The sequence below is a fragment of the Vanessa tameamea genome, chromosome 8 (genome assembly GCF_037043105.1).
Source record: "Vanessa tameamea isolate UH-Manoa-2023 chromosome 8, ilVanTame1 primary haplotype, whole genome shotgun sequence".
NCBI classification, from domain to species: Eukaryota; Metazoa; Arthropoda; class Insecta; order Lepidoptera; family Nymphalidae; genus Vanessa; species Vanessa tameamea.
Genome location: NC_087316.1, coordinates 13,521,906 through 13,542,646, shown reverse-complemented (window position 1 = coordinate 13,542,646; position 20,741 = coordinate 13,521,906). Strand labels below are relative to the sequence as shown.

Below are 20,741 nucleotides of genomic sequence, written 5' to 3'. Positions count from 1 at the left end.
GTCCGAGGTCAAACAGTAACAGTCTGAAATTTGGAAATTTATAATGTTCTGTTTTTGTCTTAGAAAACACGAAAAGCTTCAGAAATCAGTCAATCAAATCTTCAAATCGTATAAGTCGGAACTCTCTGGTCGAGTCGGACGGCCGTCCAACCAGATTATAAGAGTGAGCAAAAGAGACTTTGATTTGCATTAATATTCAATTTGAATATTATTTATCTCAGTCAGATTCCATTTCATAAAATGTCCGGAAACCCATCATGTAATTTCAGGAAATTAATTAATTGTTTAAGGAAATCGTCATACATCTGTAATTTTAGTTTCAGGGATAAAGTATTCCACATAAACGCATCGAAACAAATCACTGTATCCGAGACTCGATACAAAACCACAATAATTTATTAATAAGTTTAATTTCCGTGCAAATTAAAGGGAATCCCTAATTAAGCATCTATATATAATATCTCATTTTCCTCTTATTTAGTATAAATTAGTGGCAACGCAACGTTAAACATCAATCTGTTGTCAGAATTCACGGGGAGTATGGTGTGACCGGAGCTCCGTGATATTCAGAAGATGACAAAGGAATCGATCGAAGTGAAATATGGCTCCGGACGCGGAGGACTGCGAAGAGGTTTGAATGGAATTAAATTTCACAATCCTATCTAAAATAACATTTATATACAAGGGTGGGACAAATTCATCTAAGGAAAACATTTTTTTTACCGAACCGATTATTTCTGACGTAATTTACAAATTAAAATACACAAATTACACACCGGACGTAATAAAAGACTATCTGGACTAACAAATGTCATCTATGTATGTTTCATTCAATGCTATTATTTATTTTTATAAATATTACATATCATATTTTTATATCGTAAATATAATCAAGCATATGAATCAATGATATTCTTGGTTCCAAAATAGTTTTTTCTCAATATTTATTATATATATGTATTCCCAAGTGCGCAGTGCGACAATTACGCGGACGATTTAAAATATTATGTAAAACATTGTGGTCGTATAGTGGTTCTTTATTAAATTGTATTGTTTAGGTGGAGCGGCTGAATGGGGACTATCAGGAAGAACAAGTACATCAAGGGAGGAGAATCCTACCCGACGAGCCGCCACCAGCGCAGGCCTGGACAGAAAACGAGGAGTTGAGTCCGGGAAACGATAGCAGAACAAACAGCCCCGGTGAGAACCGACGACTTCTTGGAAATAAACCACTGCAGAAATCCAACTCCCGCCTACAAGCTGGCTTAACCTTAGGAGTGTGGGGCGTATCTAAGAAGCAATCGAAATGCACACCGAGCTTGAAAAATGGAAAACCACAAGCAAAGACGAAGTTCCAGAAGCGAAAGGAGAAACTAATAGAAGCGCTAAGGCTGCCCTACTTCATCATCACCATGCTGTATATTATTGTAAGTCAACTCGATGTCTATCGAATGTCTTATATAAAATTAATTAATTACAGTTACGGCAACAAAGAATTTATATCGCACTACATAGTGTATTAGTAAAAAAAAAGTTTTAATCTGTCGTCAATAACATTTTTCTTCTTTTTTTAAATATCTGTCACTGCCTTAACCCGTAACTGTTCGATATTCAATTTTAAATTAAATTGAAGATTAATTTGTTGGATTGTCATACGTTGTTTTTTTCCGCAGGGCTTGTTTCACTTCTTTGCTCCAGAGGAGTGGCGAGCCAAGTTAGAATGGGCTCCGGGTGCGTGGTGGCACCAACCCTGGCGGCTGCTTACGTACGGATTCTTACACGCTGGCGCTGCGCATCTCGCACTGAATGCCTTAGTTGCTCTAGCGGTAAGTTTCCCAATATCGTTTATGTTTATTTTCACATGTCAAAAATATATTTTTTCTTTTGCGAGTAGATTGATTGAGGTAGATATAATTTACGTACTAAAATACGTTTATTAGAATGCCGATTTATATGATATATAGTTATCAACATTTATTTCGTCTCCTAGGTCGGCTGGCGGCTTGAACACGAGCAAGGCTGGTCGCGGGTGGGAATTATATGGGTGGGCGGCGTGGCGGCGGGCGCGCTCGGCGCCGGCTCACTGCAGCCGCGTGTGCACGTAGTGGGCGCCTCCGCAGCGGTGTACGCCTTGCTAACCGCACACCTGCCTAATGTGTGCCTTAGGTAAATGTTAAATCCTTTTTGTATTTTTATTTAGTATACTTTTAATTACTTTAGATGTTGGAAGGTCTTTTTAACACTTATAAATGAACAAGCGCTTTTGTAAATATACTGCATATGTATGTACATATTTTGTTTCAGATTCGGTCATATTCCACTGTGGTGGTTCCGTCCCTTGAGTGTACTAGTATTAGGGGCTTCGGAAGGCTGTTGGGCGCTCATGCGAACACCCGACCCACACGTCACGTATAACGTAGCGTGGGCCGCGCATGCGCTGGGCGCTGCTGTCGGCGTGCCATTAGGTTTTGTCGTCTTTAAAGGTACGTTTAATTTAACGTTTTTGTTTAAAGTTAAAATATTGAAATATACTTTATATTAATGCGTAATGTTTAACATTGTCTTAATGTATCTTTCGCATTGTAGGTGAAAATTCATCGAAACGTATCATCGTGGTGTGCCGCATAGCGTCCAGTATCATATTAGCTGTGGGAGTTACCGCGGCTGTAACCCACTACGTGTTCTGGTACGACGTCGACCACTTCACTTGATATACGAATAGACAGCGGTCTTACAGGAATCGCCATTGATATCAACTCAGAACATTAAGCTATCGATGCATTAAGAGTATTTGGAGTCTAATTCGCTACAAATGTTTCACAATTAGATACTAATAATGCAATTGATAGACAACTAAATATATAGTAATGATCAGCGAGGATTGGCCGAGGAGCGGTGCAGGTTAAGAATTAAAATAGCCAAAGAAGTAATTGAAGTGGAAGAAGCTAATACGAGCAGTAAGCAATGAACGCAACCTAACAGTGAGGCTTGAACGAATTTATACTTTTTATAAAACTTTTAAAGTACAAAAAGAGTGTTCTTAAAATTAAAAAGAGCGTTGGTGAAACTGTATTGTGTACGGGTCCGTTTACAAACGAATCAATATTTTAAGCCGAACATAAAACGCACAAGTCTTCCGACCAAAGAGACGACGCATTGACTGGATCTCAAAGTTACCTAATCATGTACTTACTATTGTATAATTTTTATACTAATCAAAGTGACTTTAATAGCTGTAGCACTAGTTGTATCTAACGAACATAACAAACTTATTCTTGAAGTGGACAAGTCCAATGGCATTGTGACGATAACCACCACATTCGACGATTTCTGTGAAATTGATGGCTTTGTTTTGTATCAAAACATTACATTAATGGTTAAGAATGTAACTGTTTAGATATAACTCTGTTTCTCAATAACCTAGGAATTGTTTAGTCAAATTATCGTTTACTGTCGTAATGATACTAAATATGTACAAAGTCATATATTTTTTAAGAAAATTACTGTTAATCTTCTACTATAGTTATTGTATAAAGTACCGTTGTTTTAGAAGTTATGTTTCTAGTTTTTATCCAAAGAGATTATTTGTCTAGTCACAAACGATTGTTCGGTATAAATTAGTGCGAATTTTAATATTCAAAATTGTTGTCGCTTGTACAGACTTGTAATCGTGACGTATTCCTGCGTATTATGCGTTTGGTTTATTGATATTTAAAAATGTAAATATTGAAGTTCCAAATTCTGTGGTGTTAAGGTTTTTGATGAAATACAAAAGACCTCCGAAAGTGTTCGTAGGTTAGGGTTATTAATCTAAATTTTAAAATTTACAAAGTACTTTACCACTTTTGTATTAAAATTGTTCTAAACATTTCATATCTTTCTTGTGATTCTCGCGCGTTATGTAATTGTTCGTTAATAAACTAACATTTTTTAACAATCAATGTATTTTATTTCAATCCGCAATCAGATTTGGATAAATAAAAGAAGATTTCACTAAATATTTTTTATTGTGTCCTATTAGATGGCTAAAGATACTATTTACTATTGAGGCAAGTTCGTTTTAAAATGATCAAAGTAACTATCAATCTGGTCACGGTAAAAATCGAGTTCAGTTTTATGACTATCTGAGATCAAAGCCGACTGCAATTAACGGTTACTTTCAAAGGTATAAATACTCTTACTAGTTATAATAGCCTTAGATTATACTTAATCTATAAATCACACACAATCATTCTCTGTACAATTATTCACTTGAAAACTTTTCACGTTCACTCCCAGTGGTGTGTCAATTAAATCGTTTTGTTCTTCAGTCTGCATTATATTCGCATCCAAGCATTTTCAAATGTACTCTCAACAGCTTAGAGAGCGACACTGGACACCGAGTTCTGTACATTTGCACTCTTGACAGGGGGACGACAGTTCCGCTATTATCCGGCCGACACGGTACATGCGCCCATATATATTGCACCCAGCAAGTTTCGGCAAGCCTAAGTTCAGTCCAGGCAAAATCATTTGATTAGGCGGTCGAATTTCTACTGACTGCCCAGCAAAGCCTTCCTTACTTGTTATTTCTAGTAATTTCGTAGTAAGTGGTCTCTGCGTAGTTTTTGGAGAAGTAATCGGCCTCCGAGTCGTAGGGTACGGGACGGGTTTAAACACAGATATTGGCCTTTGGGTAGTTTTTCTAATAGAATTGGATTCTCCAAGTATTAAATGATCAATTCTGTTGACTGCACTTTGAGGATATATTTTCTTCGGAGGTATTATAGGAAAACGATGAGTGACAGGTACGAAATCTTCATCGACGTTGTCGTCATTGGTCGTTATTTTCTCTTTATTTGTTGAAACCGGCCGATTGGTATAATATGTTGGCGATTGCGTCACAGTAGTTGTTTTTCGTGTGGTTGTAGTGGGCGAATTTGTTGTAGTAGACTCAAAAGTTTCACTAAGTAACATTTGTAAAACATTACCCAACGAAAGCCCTCCCTCATCGTCTTCATAGTCGTAATCTATAGACTGATTGCTATTTTGTGGGAGTTCTTTATCTAAATTTTCGGTGGATGACTCATATACATTGGGTCCACTTGAGACAGGTGGTTTTGTAGAGTTATTTGATTCTATAGATGTAACGAACTCTTTCGTTGCTAAATCATTCAAAACATTTTCACGATCTGAATTGTTGTACCTGGACATGAGAGTTGTACTCGAAGTGGTTGGACTCTGCTGTTGAGTAGATATATCGTTTTGATCTTTTAGTGGGACTTTTATCTCACTCGATGTAAAATCAAATTTTTGGGTTGAGAAAAGTGGAACTGCTGTGGTTTCATTATCTAAAAGATCAAAAATAGTTATTTAGTTTAATGGCTCAATAACACTAAATGAGCAGTTTAAACGAATGCCTTATATTATTTGTATCTATGTTATTCTACAAATATAGCAAATTAAATCAAGCTAATTTTTATCATTAATTTTCATAATTATTTTTTGTATAATTAACATGGCTATACTACTCACATTTATCACAAACTAATTCTCCGCAACATAAATCAGAAGTACTTGATGTCGCAGCACGCCTCGTGCAACCTGGAGGAGTGCTGCACACTCGTGGAGAGCAATGCAGTTCACCCCAAGCACATGTACATATCGAGCATGCTAGAGATATTGATTCGCCTTCGGAGAGGTGTCTTCCATCACTGGATACACATTCATCTAAAACTCATTACGTGTAATTGAAGAGGAGAAATTAAATTGTGTATAAAAGTATTTTAATTAATTATTTACCTTTTGGTTCCAACTGCATTGATGTTGTTAAATGGTGCATTATAGGCGCTGATGGTGTGCTTTGATACACAGAATAATACTCATCAATGCCTAGATCTTTTGGAACAAAACCACCTAAAATATTTTAATTTATTAAATGATTAATAAAAAATATCATTAAAACGTGTGTATGTAATTGTACAATAAACCGACCTTCCGTTTCCACTGGTGGTGAAAATAAATTGACTGCAGGAGTCTCTCCGTCAAATTTATTATTTACGAAGGAGGACTTTGCTTCTATGTCATGACTTATTTTAGATGAACTCCCCAGAGACGCTGTGACGGTATACTCATGCAATTGTGCCGGTTTTTCATTAGTTAAGCTGGAGTATTTTACATTAGCAGAATTCACTTCTTGGGTTAAGCTAGGGTACTGAGTTTCGACTTTTTTAGACACAAATACGGGGTATTGCGTTGGGTTATACACGTCTTCTTTTCGCATCGCATAAGCTGATTGAGACGTCTCCTTATTTGGATAATAAACAGGGAATTTATCGTTAGCTTCCAACTCAGGATAATCGAGACTTTCTTTCGATGATACTTCATCATCGACAACTGCATCAGCTGCTACAAAGGGAATAATTCTGAAATTATACATTAAATTATAGTCACTTGTAAATGAATACAAAATGTAACAAAATATAAATATTTACTTCAAATTCGGCAGCGACGGAGGTAACGTGGGTTCGGTGTAGTCGTAATCCTGTTCCTGTTTCTTCACTTTAGAAATATTGGTAGCGCCTAGCAGCGCAGGCGGCACTATTTTAGGATTAACTGTCGACGACATGGAAGTTGTAGGCGTGTGAGTGGTGTTCGTTCGAAGGGAACTTGTTACGTTGATAGTAAAAGAATTATTTTCATCAAAATCACTATTGAAGTTTTTTTCTGTTATTATATCAGTGGGTGAGAAAGTGTCATTTTCAATTTTATTCGTCAACGGTATGCGAGGTTGGCCTTCATTTTTAATCCACACAGTATCATCGTCATTTGAAACATTCAATAGTAAAGATGTGGAGGACAATTCGGCTGTGCAATTAATGGTACCGTTTATAATTATTTTAACCGACCCTTCAGGTTGTTCGGTTGTAATTTCCACTGATTCTTCAACTGTGGTGTAATCGGAAGGTACATCGGTTAGTTTTTGTGTAGTTTGCTCTGTATGTAAAGTCGAAAAACTACTTTTGTCCATCTTAAGGTTAGCGATCAACGGTTCGACGGTGTTTCTTTTAATCTTCGTAGTGGTGGTTGATTGTGGTTTTGTAATTGCCGATGTACTTTTATCAGTAGTCAATTCTTTGATAGTTGTTTCTCGCTTCGTTGACTTTGACGAATGGAGTGAACGTTCTTCGTCTTTTAAGGACATTAATATGTTCATTCGTTTTTTATTTAAGTTTTGTATTGTTGTACCTAAAAACGTTGTTAGTTAAATTATATGTTTTGTATGTTATTTGAAGAGATAATATTTCTTTTTACCATTCTTGTGGAGGCCGCACTGGTATTGATGGGGACAGCACTGCCCTTGCTGTACTAACGGTGTGCACCCTTGCAGAGTGGGAGCGCATGATAAATGTTGGCAGCGAATAGAACCCCGCAGGCAGAAACACTGAATACACTCGGCAGCTGATTCGGCAGATTTTACTCGTTCCCCTTCAAATGCCCATTTTCCTTCAGGAGTTATGCAATCTGAAAACACAACATTGGATTTATTATTTTATTATATTATAAATAATATTTATTATATGGATATAAATACTTTAATTATATAAACCTTATTTTAGAAGTTAGGTAACTGTTAATATCGTATTAAATTTGTCTTCAGAAAGATATTTTCTTACCATGAGGATTTCTTTCATTAGGAGGCTTAGTTACGGCATGCTCGCAATAATATCGCTGTGGACAGCAGGCGCCGGGCGCTGGACGAGCTTTACAGCCTGGTGGGGGAGGCAGGCAGACCGGCCTCACGCACCGCCTCGCGCCGCCCAGACAGAAGCATTGCTCACACGCTGTACTCGAACTCATCGCCGAGCCCGCTGCGTACACCGTCCCGCCCTCCACGCAAGCTGGAAACACTCACGAGTCAATAGTTTATTAGTTAAAATAACAGACAGAAATCATATTTATTTATTACTCTCGATGACATACCATGTCCTGTGGAAGAGGGAGTCTCTGTCTCGGCGTCGTCACGTCGAGCGGATTGGCCCAGTTCCATCGCCTTTACTCCGTCTGAAGTTAAAAAACATATAAATTTTACTAATGTTTAAATATTTAATATATGAGCTAATACACAATTACACGCTTTCGTGTTTTTAGCTTTATTATAGCCGAACTTATCGCGTGTACTGATTTACATTTTCTTCAAGTATGTTGGATATCTTAAAGTTGTAAGCTCAAGTCATATCCAATTACCAGGACATTGCAGTTCCGGGCAGCATTCTCCCCTTTGATGTACGATGTGACAGCGCGGTGGTGGTTCAGCTAGCGGTGCGCATGTGCGGCGACGGCAAGACAAAGCGCCATGCACACATACACAAGCTAAGCACGCCTCGCGTGTGCGCACGGATGCTCCCGCTGAGTACCATCGTCCCTCGTACATACATCCTGCTGGGGTGTCTCCTTTACCTAGTGCCCAAGAACGCAAATAATATAAAACAAACAATAGTAATAAAATACTAACGTATAGTAGAATGGATGTAATAAATAACGTTTTTATGAAGATTTGTACGAAGAAAAACAACTCACTTAAAGATCCCTTAGTCTTGCGATCAACGCGAATGCTATCCCCAGAGCTCTCTGAAATAGATATTTTATTTAAAATCCGAACATTAAAAATAGAAACTAAGTAACGGATAAATGTCGATATCCTTTAAATAAGGATAAGCGCCAAGCTATAAAATCACATACGTAGTCCTACGAAATATATCGATTCGTAAAAATTGCTTTTGATCAGACTGATGTCGTGATGTTTTCATGCTGTGAATATTATAATTAATGTAAATAATAATCAGCCAGTTCACTAGAGTAACTTCTAAATATTTTTTGCAGTTAAGTAATTCCACCGGAGCAAAAAACTCAGTAGCTACTCTTTTGCACCAATTAAATAACCTAATTATGCTAATTACATACAATTAAATTTCTTTATCAAGCCTGAATATTAAAATATAGAAGACCACTTTGAGTATCTCACTGTGATACTTTGTTTAATTTCTTTCACTTTAAGTTGTGATAAATTTTACGGCACCATGACTGCCAACGTGACCACCCAAATGCGAGTGAAAGTAATGCTAATGTTTTTACATGAATTTAATTTTAGTCAGACAACATAATGTCGTGCTACAGTATCGTTTAAAAACGTATGATGTTAAAAAAAATTAATACTCAAATTTTATATTTTAAAATAATAAAAAAAAAACTTTTTTGAAGTTTAATACGAATATTCATTGATTATTTCACAATCATATTCACTTTTTCATAAAAAAAAACAATCCAAACACATTAGAAGAACTGGCGAAAGTAACTCATGAGACCATTGATTTTTTTGTATGAAACAGCCTATCCGAATGTCACTATCAAAATCATTTTGTAAGAAGTATATTCTGAATACGACAGGCAAACAATAACTAACTAAAATCAGTTTCACGCTTCAGGACCTTACATGCTTCTCAAAAATACTCACTTACATTGTAACATACACCTAAGTATGCGAGGAAACCTCTCGTTCATAAATCAACGAGTATAACGACTAGGCGCTCAGGAATCAGGATTATGTTGCAAATAATATCATTAATAAATAGTAGTTCATCGACAAACCGTGGGAACAGCGGCCGCGGATGGATCGCTAGGAATACCTGGTTATTTCTTCGTTCATTTCCTCGTAACTTATTTCCAATCAATAAAGTTCAAAATGCCGTCGCTCGGGTTACTAACGCGTAACAGTACCGTGCCTATTGACCAAACGCGCGCCATGTCAGTGGATCTTATTTTTAAAAAAGTCAAGTTAACTCTGACACATCGGGCGTATAGAGTTCAATTATTTAACGAGATCATTAGAATACTTTGTCTAAACAAAACGATAAATATAATATATAAGATACCACTCTGTTACGAGTAGTAGGAAAGCGTTAAAATCCTATTTATATATATTTTTGATGTAACTTGGATGAAGAGTCAAATCAGCATTAAGACGAGAGCGTATCTACTCTTTACAGTTTATTCCGTAAAATAATATGTAGTAAATCTACTAGAAGATAGACGTCTTTGGAACGACGAAGAATTGTGCTGCATCGCGCTATCAAGATGCAGCACAACACATTACACATTGCACAATTCCACATTTATGAAATTCTATGTGTTAGTCTGTAGATAATGATCTATAAGTTATTTTGAATGAAGAACTCAAAAGATGTCTTTATACATAAAAAATAAGCCATTTTAAATCGTGTGGGAAATGTCATGTTAGTGTATTAATAATTTATGAATAGAATGCTTTTAAAGCAACGTTATTCGTGCATAGCTACCGTTAAGACAACAGGAGAGAGATATTAATGTATTATTAAAACATTGTAAAATATACCACTTGTACTTACGACCTTTTGCGCTGACAACAGCGACAGTAAAATCTTATCTTTAAGAACTGAGTTTAATTGGGTAATTTTGTATTTAAGAAATTCTAAAAGAAAGTGAGTGGAAACAAAGAAATTGTTTTACAGCTTTTACTGAATGTTCTCAGTACAAATTCCCACTTTTTTGAACGATGACGAACAATTTTAAAAACAATCGTTGATCACGAATGAAGTTCTCAGAATTAAATGATTTATAAAAACTAAATTCGCACGATTAGTTTTATATTTAGAAAAATCTAAGACAGTTTAAAGATACGTCTTCACGGGATAACTAATAGCTTTGGGTATCGGTCGCCGGTTCGTCTGACGTCTGAGGTAATTATTCTACGATCGATAAACAAGCAGGCTTGTCTTAATCCAGGGAACAAGTGGTGCACAGAACTCGGGCGCGACTCGCCAATGATCGCCAATCATGGCCTAGTGTTGGGCCATCGGAATTTAACAATTTAAATCTTTTTTTTTTGGGGATAGCTTATATCATTGTTCTCATTGTGCTTAAGACGGGGTGCTTACCAAAGCATGCGAAATGCTTCTATTTCTAATGAGACTTTTGAGTTGACTCTGCGTGGGAAACATTAAAATCTTGTTCTGATTTGTGATATAAAATTACTAATCACAAAAACAAATCAAATCAATTTTATTCAAGTAAACTTCACAATGAAGCGTTTTTGAATCGTCAATATGTAAACACTACCACCGTTTCGGAAAGCAGCCTTCAGCGAGAAGAAGCGGCAAGAAACTCGCATAGTTGCTCTTTTTAAATAAACAGATTTACAACTTTTCAATTCACAATTATTGTTCAATCAGTTCTGTGATGACGAGCATAAATCCAGGCTTTTTTTTTTAAAAGTAATCTTTCAATGAATAATAAGATTTATTTGTTAATTTAGTCTTAATATATTTTTTTAATTTTGTAAATGGTAAATTGATTATATTTCCCGGTATCTTATTATATATACGTATACCATTGTCCAAAAACGTTCTCTGTACCGCATGCAAACGGAAAAGGATTACAAGTTTATTCTTATTTCTTGTATGAATAGTATGTATATCAGCTTTTATGAAATATTTTTGTATATTCTTCTGTTACTTTTAAAACTGTGATATAAATCGATTAAAATTCAAACTCCTCCACACTAGACACCTTATTATACTATTGTACTTAAAGTGAATTGAAAATATAATCTGTAAAACAATAGACTATTCTCATATATTATTTCATTCTATGAGGCCATGTGAGCAGTTCAATTTCCGTGCGTCTACATTCGCGACCGCTAAACTAACAGCTAAACATTATGATGGGCAATTATATTAAAATACAAAAATGACCGAACCAACATTGAAATAAAGTTTTTCTTTTGTTTATTCGACTTTAAGATGTATCTTAATAATAAGTAACAGGGTTACTATAATATACATAGTATTTTAGTAAAAGTATTACGTTAACGAATGCTATTAACTAGAGTTTGTTCTTGATGGGGTAGGCACCACGATTCATCACACATTTTCCTGCCGTACAGTAATATACTCGTCCCGCTGAGATTCTTTCGCCGGTTCTTCTCAGGTCAGGGTATTTTCTTTTCCGAACCGGTGGTAGTGTTTAATTTAACATTAAATAATTAAAGGTAATGCATATTCTGCTACATCGAACAATAGAATTTGATTTTTATGTAGGTTACAGTCACAGGAACAAGTTACACAACATCTTAGTTCCCGAGTATAGTTAATATTTCTCACAGCGCCATTTGACCGACCATGTACCTAAATTAATAGAACAAGAAAAGCTACTAAGTTTTAACAATAAATCATATATGTACAAATAGTATACCCCTATATATGTATATCTATTATGCGATAGTAATACTAACATTTGCAAGACAATACGGACAGTTTATGACTTTAACTATATTATTGATTATATTATGGCATTTGTTTATGGCACGATAAATAATCATTTAATTATTAAAAGAGAGTAACTTCTAAGCGTCTTGAGGGTCTCCTCGGTGATACGTTCCGAACATCTGGTGGCTTTGCATTTAGTCAAATCTTGTAAGAACCGTTTTTAATAAAAGTAATTTACTTTGATTTTGATTTTAATTGGAACTTATTTTCTATTATTTTTTACATGGTGTTGTCGCAAAATAGAAGCATTTTATAACAAGAGCGGAGCCATTATCTGTCGCATATTTCACTATCTAAGTACCGCTTAGTGTCGTCAATGAAGCCCTGTATCCGCCCGCATGTTTCTGTTTACATTTTACAATTTAATATATGACTGAAAATTACATTACAATTATGACAGAACTATCTTAATAATGAAACACGATCATAATAATATTACAAAGGAAGCTCTTTTGGCTAATTGTATAGTTTTCCAGGTAAAATTTTAATAAAATATTTTATTTTTTGAAAGAAACAGTGAAAAAAATTATATAAACGCGAATTGTAAAAATAAACTTGTAACACAGAGTTTCTTTTTCAGTCTAAGTTTTCAAAAATAGCTTCAGACAAATTTTATTTATATATGTTTTGAAATTGATTACAAGTTTAATATACATTAATTAGACGAGTATAACGCATCCAAAACATTATAATTTTAGTACGAACGGACAGATCGCTTCGTTTGATAAGGATTATGTTAAAGTATTCTTTGAAATATAATAATATTATGGAACACACCTTCATTCAATCATACATTATAATATAAGACCTCTTTAAATATTTAGTTATTTTAATAATCATTCGTAATCAGTTTTAATTAATAATATGAATATAATTACTCGTAAAAACTTGTACAAAAACGAGCAGTACACGAGTACACGCAAAAAGTAAGCTGTGTACTAAAGTATTATTAGTTTTTATGTGTGGATTTACAATTCACGAATAAAGCATATTTGAATAAAATCTCAATAATGAAATATATTTATTTGAATATAGTTTAATTGATTATTTTATGGAGATCGCGTCGGTGTCGATAAACTTAGCATCTCTAACTATCACCGACTTTCCTCACTGATCGGGAAAACCCGAACCGACGCTTATCACGTACTGCGGACCGGTTTTATCACATATTGACAATCGGCGTGAGTCGGAGCCGAAGTTATGAAACGTGGAAGAGATCAATGAATTTACTATCGTAGTTTATCTCGCAAGTGTCGGTGTACACTCGCCCGGGGACTCCACATGAAGTTACGATAGGGATGAAAAGAATAGGCGTCGACTAAGAAATACAACCACAAACACGTTTGCACATTCTGCGGTGGAGGTAGTGTCATTGCGATCAATTTAAAATGATATTTATTCTAAATAAATGTAATGTCACATGAATAAAATATAGACAAAGGAAGATATGTTTCATCTTAATATAATTTCCCATGCAGATATGAAAACAGCCATATTGAATAAAGCACAAAACCAATGGTTTATCTAAAGAACATTGTTACCTACATTTTGGTTTTCGAGAAAATATCTACTAAAAAGATGACCTTAATTTAATGCAATCTTTTGCTTCATAAAACTCATCGACGACTTATCATAAAGATGCAACATACATTAGAGAAAATAAATATTATAAATATATGTTAAATTCGCAATTAATAGAGCGAAACAACCTAGCAAAAAGTATTTGATAAACCGCGGCCGCAAAAGTGATGATAAAAAAACAACCATCCTTACAATGTATAGTATCGGAGCAAAGTTGTAACGCCTCTTTGGTCTGTAATTACAAGTATCGTTTATCTCACTACAGTCTGGGTTCCACCAAGTCAACACTTGCCGCCAATGTAATTACAGGAACAAGGGGCTCGGATCCCGTGACTGGCGGCGCGTCGACTTTGTCACAACTGGTTACATTTCTCACAATGTCTACGAGTGAAGGTGGCCACTTACCATAAGACTCATTTGCTCGTCAGCTACATAAAATAAAATGTATAGCAGTTTATTGTATCCGTCCATATACGAATAGCCCAGATAGACAGGGCTAGGTAAGTAGTGTCAGTGGCCGTTTCAAAAATAAAAATATTTATCATTGTTACATGTTATCTGACAACAAAAAAAATTAAAATTATTATTATTCGCCGGATTTGTCAGATCTGAGGTGTTTCAATTAAGCAAAAATAACAATAAAACAATTTTTAATTCAAATTTGAAATTGTGTTCTATGACGAGTACGAAGCCGTATTATTATAACCGGCGTTTAGTATTCCGGTCGAATTTAAATATTTGAAGTAATTGTCATTCACTAGTCCTACGTGGGGCCGGTGACTCTTCTCACAAGGGAATAAGGTTGAACTGAAACTATTGTTTGTCAATACTCTTGATAGCTAGAAAAGCGGTCAGCACATTTGCATAGATTAAGGCCGCGGGTGGACGCGCTATAGCCGTATTGAGGTATATTATCTACTTTTCACAATGGCAACAAGTTGAACATAAACTTTGTTGATTATAGTTCGAGTTCGATCCCGCGATAAAAAAACATTTCTATGTTAAAGTTACCTACATTAAATCGTCAAACACTCAAAATCAAAAGCTGCAGAGTTTGTTTGTTTGTTAAAACGCGTTTTTCACAAGACTGGCGAATTCGACAATCGAATGAAAAAATCTTTGCTTTAGACATCCCACGAAACACACTTATTAAATAAATTTGTTATTAAATTATTTGCTCACAAGAGGCTCCTTGTGTAATGTGTAGTAAAATCACAGCCGGTAATTGTTCCGCAGTCGGGCAAACTCAACCAACCAACTCTCCCGGTTGCTCCGTGCTCCTCGGAATGGTATCCATATATATATATATATTAATCATTATAGTCAGTACGATAATAAAAAAATCTAACAATCGATCGTACTCCTCAAAAAGTTCAACCGCCGCACACTTTCCGTTCTAATGAGAATAATTGTTGCTCAAACAATGGGTATTATTTATAATTGTTTGAGATTCCGCCCACGTCTTGAACTGACCCGCTTCATTGATGGTTTTTTTGCTCTACAGCTTACAAGAAATGTCGATGAATTCGTGCACTTTTAGGATTAATTTGAATTACGTTCATTAACACTAATAGATTTTTTTTTACATCTTTGAATGTGTCATTAAAATTTCGTTGTAAAAATTTAAACTCTATAAACTGAACATTCTTAGTTGTGTAAAAATTTATTATTTTTGTGATTTTCCGTCATATATTAAAGGCTCTATACGCTCTACAATACACGACCGAAGCATTTTTGCCACATTCATATGGCGCAAGCATATTACTCAGATACAGAATTCTTAAAACTGTAATATTATCCGCAGGGCAATAATTTTACAGTTTCTTCCGTATGTAACAATAGAATACGTATATTTTATTTACTACTGCGATTTAAACATAAAAAATTACACTCGGCAACGTAAAAATTATTCATTCAAAATACTGTAATGATTACTGTTCCCGCACGAGCGGCTTAAAACGATAGAAATTTGAAACAATGAAACGTTCCCACGTTCACCGTTACTGAAAATTTGAATCACACTGTCAATTATGGTTCTCGTCTTCATTAATGACTTCATTCTTATCTGGAGTCTTGAACGAATCTAGAATTGAAACTAGCTGTTCCACGTGTCTTTCAGAGCTGGACATTAAAAATACATTTTTTCCATAAATAAATCATGTACTATATCAATATAATTCTGTTAATTGACAGAATTATATATATATCTGAATACATTAGTTTATTGCGAATTATATTTGAAACAAAAGTTTAGATTTTGCTGTATTAGTAATCTGATGTTTAGAAGATCTTAGAAGATTATTATTCTGATTTGCATTGAATTATTGTCGAACAGGTGGCCAGAATTATAATATATGTACGCATATATCATATAATTAAAATTGTATTTCTATTTAATTCATAGAAATTATATAAATGAATTCGCTTTTTGTTACATTATATATTCAAATCATATACACATACATACATATAACAGATTCATATACCGTACATCTATGTGAAAAAGAAATGGCAGTAGAGAGTCACTTTGTCTAAGCTCATTCTGTTTTGTTGTGGTAATTAGGCGTTAGCGCGAAGAACTGGGGCGTTGACATACTTGAACGTTCCTTTTGACTGTTTGTATTTATAAAGTAGCAATTAAGATGACAGTCTAGGCAACTATAAAAGGAAACCTTGTCAAAAGCTCGCATTAATAGGGACGAGGAGGGAGTAATGACCCGCAAAAGTTCATACGCGTCACAATGGTTTGTCTAATTGGTTTAATGAATTGCTTGCTAATAAGGTTAGATATCCAAAGCTGCTAAGCTCAAACTCCAGGCCAATTAAAAGTTATTGGATTTTTCTGGCAATATATTCTCATTAGCAATCTGGAATTTGGAATTGCACTTCAGTTCCTCTAAAAGGATGTGCATATGTCTTCGCCTTAATTCTTTTAGGCGATTGCCGTCTCGTCGGATGAGGAAGAGATTGAAATCATGAATATATATATCATTAACAGAATGCAATAATAAAATCCTGCGTAAAAATAAAATTGTAAAATGAAATTTGAATGATCACAGGTTTACAGGTTGTAAAAAAATATTTTTTTAAATATTTTATTTTGTCCACTCGTGGCGGGGCTGTGTACACCCAGTCGGGGCACCACCCTATTATTATTTCTACCAGAATAACAGACATAATTCATAACACTGATGCTGTGAATTGGTTAATATATTTTACATTGCCAATGTCTAGATCAGTTGGAGGTGATGAGCCGAGGAGTGACCCGTTTACACGTCTGCCTTCATAACTTAAATTAAAAATATATATGTATGTTGACACTCTTACCGATAATAACTAATAAAACTCTTTTTGGCAAATGAGTTATAGTTATCTCAATAAGAACTTGGATTCCTTTTACGGCTTTAACCTCAAGCAAAAAAATAATAGTCAAAAAAATTGTTATAGCGAAGCGAATCTCCTGTTCAAAGTCAAACGAATTCGCAGACGCTTACTTAAATTTCAAATAAATAACCGCCGTGCGCTGAATATTAAATTTTATTCATCAATAATATAAGTAGTTTGATTAACTTTAGCAAAAATAACTTTAGTTTCACTCAAATACTATTTTAAAATAAATAATAATATATAAAAATTACCAGCATTGTAATTTAATTTTCGGTAAACTAACCGAAAGCGACATCTTTATTTTTAAATAAGAGTTGTATTTCATACAAATGGTTTTCAAAAACAAATATTATTCTGCCGATGATTTTTAAACGATATACAAAAAGAGTAGAAAGGCTGGGTCATTTAAATTATTTTTTATTTGTCCTTTTTTTAGATTGCTAATTACTGTTCCAACATACGTCTTCCTCATGTAACCTATTGTGAAGAGATAAATTAATAACATTTTACAATAAATATAAATTTATAATAACAAAATGAAACGCCTATTTCGAAGCGCGTTGAACTCTTTATCGTGAATGAGCGAACACCAAGAGACACGACAGATTCACCAAGCACCTTTATATATTATAAATTAGTTTTAGATGACAAAATTTTCTTGATGTACATTGAGATTATAATTATAAACGGGAACAAAAAACAAAACTTCGATCGGATGATGATTTAAAACTAATCATATTTTTTTTATGTCCAAGGTTCATAAATTAAAATATGTAAATAGGTTTATCTATATTCAAATCGTAATATTAAATAAAGTTACATCGGCTTACCCGCATACAGTTTAAATTCGCATAAAAGACGGCTATTTCAAAAAGCAATTTTTACGACAGGACGCGGTCGGGATAATTACGAGCCTCACATACTCACGGTCGATGAATTCATTTAAAATAAAAGATACAAGTTCCCAGAGTCTCAAGGCTAAATCCGCGATCCAGGTTCGGTCAAAAAAATAAATGACATCGGGATCAAGGAATGGCGCTTATCCTTAAAGCCTCAGAACTGTGAAATATTAGAACAGGCATGAATTTTATTACTCAAAACACCGCTGTGATAACTTTTGATCAGTTTTATCGGTTTTTTTTGGCTCTATGAGCCAGTTGACTTGAGTCCGAGGCTCTCCTAAATTGATTCATGTGAATAAGCATTAATGTCTTACATTTAGCAATATTTTAAAAATAACTTCTAACATATTAAAGTATGGTAATAATACATTTAAAGCCAGTTCTAATAAATTATGTTCTGAGACATATATCACAGAGGTCAACGACCGGGTTCGCGGACCTGCGCAGGCGGCGACGCACGCGAGAAGCACGATCACGAGTGCGGGCGGCGACATGACACGTGCGTCTACGACGCTCCTCCGCGCTGTACTGACTGGTGACTAGACGTGCAGACGGCTACTGGATACTGGGATATAACTCGAACTTGATCTTCACACGCCGCCCAATGCGCTTGCACACCCTCGCTATTGCTTACGAGCTATGGGAACCAATTCATGAACGTCTCGATAATACGTGGCCATGTGTACTTAGGTATGAAATATGCAGAGTGACTGCTTCTTGCTTCTGTGTCAAAGATGTTCCTTCATCTTCGACACAGAAGCAAGAAGAAGAATAATAGTCAATAATATTGTTAGTGCTTACTTCTAAATTTATATAATAGATGATCTTCAAAGCAATAATACTACAAGAGTATATATCTTCGGTTTCATTTTAAATAAGCCAATGAAAATTCGGCTAAACCCGTTCAGTGATATAGCGTACGTCTGCGCCAGACAGACAAAAAGTGAGAAAACCATATACAAATCTGTACAATCATTTTTATTAGTAAAATACTATTAGATATCAAGAAAAAATATATAACAAGATCATGTGGGCTATCCCAGTCATTACTTATAACCTTTATATTAATAAAATCAAATCATATCAAATGTATTTTATTCAAGTCAACTTTACAACCGGCAGTTCTATTCTGTGAGAATCCACTTCATATTTCACCCGTGAAATATTGATCGACTTATACGCTATTTATTTAACTTATGATTATTATAATTGCATATAATCTTCTTACGTACCACGATCGTATTCAACGGTACGTACCTAGTTTGTTCTTCCAGAATAGTTTAATTAATTCTCACATCATCAATACGTCCCCCACTATTTTTGTAACTTTACTATTCAGTATGCTGGAGTTATTATGCCAGTGTAACTGCTGACACAAGGGACGTCCATCTTAGTTCTCAAGATTGGTGGCGCATTGGTGTTTTAAGTAATGATTAATCTTCTCACGGCGTCAATGTGTGGTAGGCATTGGGGACCGATTGCTATTGGGTCATCTGGTCCATTTGCACGTTCGCAAACCTTAACAAAGCAATACAAATAAATCAAATAATAACACGCACATACACACATGCATACATACACACACCACCCACACACACACACACACCGCCGTTTGTACAGTTGAGTACAGGGAACAAGTTAAGTCGTTCATCGCATTTTTTAACTAACAATTACTTTGTATTCCACTTTTATTTGATCTTCATCCTGAAATAAATAATAATGCATTAATATATATTAAAAATCATATTTAAAAGCGATTTATAACCTACGTTCTAAACTTTCAGAAACTTTTGACACCAATGGAGAAAAATCATATTATAATCATTAATTTAAACTTGGTAAACATACATATATAAGCATAACGTACAGATATCATATATTAATTTAACAATTAGAATAACTTAAGAAAAATCTTACGCCCTTAATTGCATTCAAGAATTGCTGTTTATGTTTTTGATCCAGTCCATGAGACTGGATTGCCTTGATTACCACAAAGCGCAGTCTTTAGTCAGGCCTTTGAAGTTAATTAGAAAAAAGGAAGTGTAGATAGACGATAAAAATATGTCCGTAATTAGATGTTGCAGCAATGTTGCGAAGCGCAGGAAAAAACAGCTGCGAACCGCGCGCTGCTCCGTCCGCCACTCGGCGAGTAGAGTTCCTTGGAACTAGCTGACAATCCATGAGATAAAATGTACATTTATAATCTTTAATATACAAAGCATCACGGTGTTTTTACTGATCATCGTACTGATCACTCAACTCAGGGTTATGCAAACGTTTTCTGTTAAATCGTGGGAAAGGCAACTTTACCTTATTTTCTTATGGTATACTTTGGCGGACGAGCATATGGGCCACCTGATTGTAAGTGGCAACCACCGCCCATAGACAATGATGCTGTAAGAAATATTAACAATTCGTTACATCGCCAATGCGCCACCACCCTTGAGAACTAAGATATTCTGTCCCTTGTGCCTGTAGTTACACTGGCTCAAACCTCAAAATTTCTTATGGTTATACAGTCTGTAATATC

General features: G+C 35.0%; 2 protein-coding genes across 3 annotated transcripts; one reads left to right on the top strand and one right to left on the bottom strand.

Moving 5' to 3' along the window:
• Positions 1-297: 297 nt before the first annotated feature.
• LOC113404693 (protein rhomboid-like) lies at positions 298-3,937 on the top strand. Its single transcript, XM_026645653.2, has 6 exons — positions 298-631; positions 1,059-1,427; positions 1,674-1,826; positions 1,991-2,166; positions 2,305-2,483; positions 2,587-3,937. The coding sequence occupies exons 1-6, from the start codon at positions 602-604 to the stop codon at positions 2,709-2,711; spliced, it is 1,032 nt and encodes a 343-aa protein (XP_026501438.2). The 5' UTR covers positions 298-601; the 3' UTR covers positions 2,712-3,937.
• Positions 3,938-3,996: 59 nt separating this feature from the next.
• Positions 3,997-18,740, bottom strand: LOC113404692 (uncharacterized). 2 transcript variants are annotated; one of them, XM_026645651.2, is made up of 11 exons: positions 18,651-18,740; positions 8,560-8,610; positions 8,227-8,439; positions 7,963-8,043; positions 7,656-7,889; positions 7,294-7,503; positions 6,474-7,227; positions 5,974-6,404; positions 5,782-5,895; positions 5,515-5,709; positions 3,997-5,330 (listed from the first exon to the last, which is right to left on the bottom strand). In XM_026645651.2, exons 1-11 carry the CDS (start codon positions 18,703-18,705, stop codon positions 4,351-4,353), a joined length of 3,318 nt encoding a protein of 1,105 aa, XP_026501436.2. In that variant the 5' UTR covers positions 18,706-18,740; the 3' UTR covers positions 3,997-4,350. The 2 variants fall into 2 exon arrangements, with proteins under 2 accessions (XP_026501436.2, XP_026501437.2); XM_026645652.2 differs by having other exon boundaries at positions 7,656-7,880.
• Between the last annotated feature and the right edge of the window lie 2,001 nt (positions 18,741-20,741).